Below are 3,806 nucleotides of genomic sequence, written 5' to 3'. Positions count from 1 at the left end.
AAACACGCAGTGCTCAACTTCTGAGCCCATTCGCGACGATCGCTAGCTGTAGTAGGTATGACAGGGGTGAATTGATTTCATTCTTTTCAAAAGTAATACGGCTGTATGTCAAACAACATGCTCAAATCACAAACCTGAACTACTTTTTGCCTTCGTGTACGTGGGTTTGCATCTGCTACCTACCGCTAGTTGCCCGAGGAGGATGATCTGTTCAGCAGGCTAAGTCCAAATTTTGCACTTACAGTTGTCGTGACCTTTGGTGTATTGTGTACTTAATCCACATTGGGCAAAATATGGCAGTATTGAAACTTCACTTTTTTCAAAATTGAAATGTTTTCTGATTTTTTGAAAGGAAAATTTATCGCACTCATGTTAGCGCATGTGGCAAGAACGGTAGACAAAATGGACCTTGCAATGCCTGTTTCTGTAAAATTGGCTGCCTGATCAGAGCCCGAGAAGAGTTTCGCGGTTGCTGCCGCAGGAGTCCCTATGGGTGTTGTGTGATTTACGACTGCCCGCGGACGCCGCGAAGGCCGCGCGCTGGCTCAGCGCTAGTGAGCTCTCTATTTAGAGTAAGCACCCCAATTTTTGGCCGGCCTCCAATATCCGGACACTTACCACTTATCACAAGGCAGCAAAGTGGACTGTCACAACACAAGCATATCACATCGTTTCACATACTAGCACACTCGTTCACCACAGGAAAGTGCCTGAGTCACCTCAAAAAATCCATCTAAAATACTAAATTTTGCCGTCAAAAACGTGGAATCGCCGCAACTTTTCCAAAGCGCCCGCGAATTAGGTCCCGTGTAAAGAATCAGGGTCGCCGAAAAAGCGCTAAAAATTGAAAAATTACGCCGTTCTGTTGCGAGATTTTTCGTTTATTGCAAGCTCAGAGTGTGATGGTATCCTCAAAAACACTAAAGAAAAACAAAATCTCCGTACGTGCTGATGCAGTGAATAAATGTACAGGCCCAGGGGCTGAATGCAAGTACAGAGTCCACAAAATTTGGACACGAACAGGAGCCGCAACATCCCCGATGCAACCATGTGCCAACAAGGTATGGCGTGCGCGGATTTTTCAGTGGCCTTGTATGCGTATTGACATTGCACGCGTGTCTGAATTTTGGAGACGCTGTCCGAATTTTGGGTTAATATATTATATATTTGGGGATTTTGTGAAATTTTATGATCTGTTTAACAAAATAAATATTGGGAAAAATTAGGTTGATATATTAAACATACATTATTATAGATATAATTTTGTGGAATATTATTTGAGTTGAATAAACATTGCAAAAAAGCTTAAGTGTCCGAAAATTGGGGCTTTTACTCTAATGTAACGTTACTTACGATGTAGCCTGACCAGACACTGTGCTGCGCACAGGGTCTGACATGTGTTAGTGTTTCAACGTTGTAAACGACCGTCACTATTGACGGCAAAATCACATAAAATACCTTTTATTTTGTATGATTTTAAGAGTAATATAATTTGCAACACTTACCTACAGCGTATTTTCCTGATGGTTGAGTTGAATTCGGCGTTTTGTTGGTATCCAGACCTTATTGTTGAATTTTTCGGAGTAGATCGTGCGGTGGCATCTTTTCCTTCGAGAGCTTCACAAAAGCAACAAACTACTACGCATGCGTATTCAGAAGTGGTTGCTTTTTACGTACGCCCGTGCGCCCGTGCGTTTCATGTGTTACGTAAAGCTTGTAGTAGATCCGCGCGTGCTGCACCGGCAATGATTTGAACTTTTTTAGTCGGGGTCATCCGACTATCTCATCACTTCCGCCCCGACTACCTACGTTGTAGTATACGAGAGTGAATGCCATTCATATAACACGCAGATGAGGAGTGAAGCAGTAAGGACGTTTACAGACCTGATTTCAGCCATAGATTTCGGTAAGTTTTAGACGTAAATAAACAAAAAATCGCATACCGGTTATTGAATGATGGTCATAGATTACGATAATTCCTTATATTTTAGTTTTCCACGATTAATAAAGATATTCATGAAGGAAACAGTGAACGATAACAACGTCCGCGAAGGAAAAGAGGTGCAGCGCTGTCGCCAGCGCTGCGTGTAGTTACTTACGATGATGGGCGAATCAAAGCCGCCACTAGAACCTAATGGGAAAATCTGGTACGCGAAAAGTTATTAAAATGCGAGATTTTTTCAAGAAAACAAAAAAATCGAATGATTTAAACACTGTTCATATCTATATCACGTATCAATCTACGGATAATTGATGTCATTTCATGGCTTGGTGTGTATCTGATTTTCTTAAGATAAACGCGACTTACGTCAAACGCAATATGTGGGACTGAACAGATTGCGATCTGTTTTGTCTGAAATAAAAAGTTCACAATGATTTGTGAAGTAACAAAACACAATGACTCACCCAGTCCTAAGCTGCATACGTTGATCTTCAATGAATTCTTCAACATCTTTAATATTTGAATGTTTCCTCCATGCTTTCTTCCTATTTTTCGCAACCCTCTTTCTCTTCACGTGCTGCGTGGTCTCTGTGTCGGACGCCATTTTTAAAGTTTCTGCTAGTCTTGCAAGCAGTCGTAGCGTAAAAACTACAGACTTTTGTAAACTAAAAAACCGAAAAACAAAAGCAAAAAAACAAAAAACAAAAAAACAAAAAAAAAAAACACGGTACTTAATATAGCCCTGGTGGCCGAGGTGTGTTCCTACAGATCTGCAGGGCACTTTGGCTTGTTAACCTTTGGCAAACGTATAAAGAAACAGATCTAAAATAATATTATATTGATAATTAAGAACAGATGATCCGATACATGTGTACTTGAACCCATGGCATGCATGATCTTCATTCCCTTAAAACACACCCGGCGTCAATTTTAACTCCTGTATCTTTACTTCTGTGTAAATTCACATTGCAATGATTGATTTTTTTCTCTAATTTTCATGACTTGCAATGTAACATCATAATGATATATCAATAGTAATAATAGTAAAAACAAAATACCGCTGCTAATGATTATAATAACAGAAAATTATATCGTCATGAGGATGGATAACATTATAATAACAATCATGACGATCAAATACCAGCTGAGTATCAGCGTTAATTATAACATGATCATCATAATACAATCATCACTAGGTTACACACTACAATGAGTCGAACTGTACTATCACGCAGAGATGCTATAGCTTTATTCTGTAAACTGCAATCTATCTGTATAAGTTTTCCCGCCCAACTTCATCAGATTTGCATTCAAATTCATGAACAGGCGTTCAAGGTCTAACGACTTTGGTCAACTCACTGCTGTCATGGTTCATTTTCATTCTTGGAGCATTCACATTTGTTTTATATAATTCCTTTAGAATTCAATTTTATTCAGTGTATCGTGCGACAGAGATATTCACGCGAAGTTGTCATGCAATTTTTCACCATATTATAGCTGCTGGAGATGGACGATCAATTTCGTCCCAAATACCAATTTCAGTTTCATTCATAGGTCCACACTACCGCACTTTGAACGTTCGAATTGCCACATTCAGTGCCCTGTTGGCTACAACTGTTGAGATGATGAAAGGCTTGTCAGGGAGGTTGTATACGATTAGCGGGGCATACTGAAGACTCTGTTTTGTCGAAGTTGTTTAAGAGTGATTACCGCACCTTTACGCCATTCTCAATAAATGGTGGCAATGGTGGATCCAGGCTGGTCGCACCGGGCGTCCCCCTTATCTTTTTTTTTTTTTTTTTTTGAGGGGGGTTAAAACAAAAGAAATAAAAAAATGGGAGGGGCGTCCCCCCTTTAGTTTTAG

The 3,806-nt window shown here is 39.9% G+C and overlaps 1 protein-coding gene across 1 annotated transcript in view; it reads right to left on the bottom strand.

Moving 5' to 3' along the window:
- LOC139724484 (ribosome biogenesis protein NOP53-like) overlaps positions 1-2,546 on the bottom strand; it is a 25,425-nt gene extending 22,879 nt beyond the window's left edge. Inside the window, exon 1 of the mRNA XM_071635617.1 lies at positions 2,407-2,546. Coding sequence (XP_071491718.1) covers positions 2,407-2,546 — 140 coding nt within the window. The remainder of the gene's footprint in view (positions 1-2,406) is intronic.
- Positions 2,547-3,806: the final 1,260 nt, after the last annotated feature.

The sequence above is a fragment of the Diadema antillarum genome, unplaced genomic scaffold (genome assembly GCF_040938485.1).
Source record: "Diadema antillarum isolate AM-2024a unplaced genomic scaffold, OU_Dant_1.0 scf00000217, whole genome shotgun sequence".
Classification (NCBI taxonomy): Eukaryota; Metazoa; Echinodermata; class Echinoidea; order Diadematoida; family Diadematidae; genus Diadema; species Diadema antillarum.
This window is presented reverse-complemented; position numbering and strand designations above follow the sequence as displayed.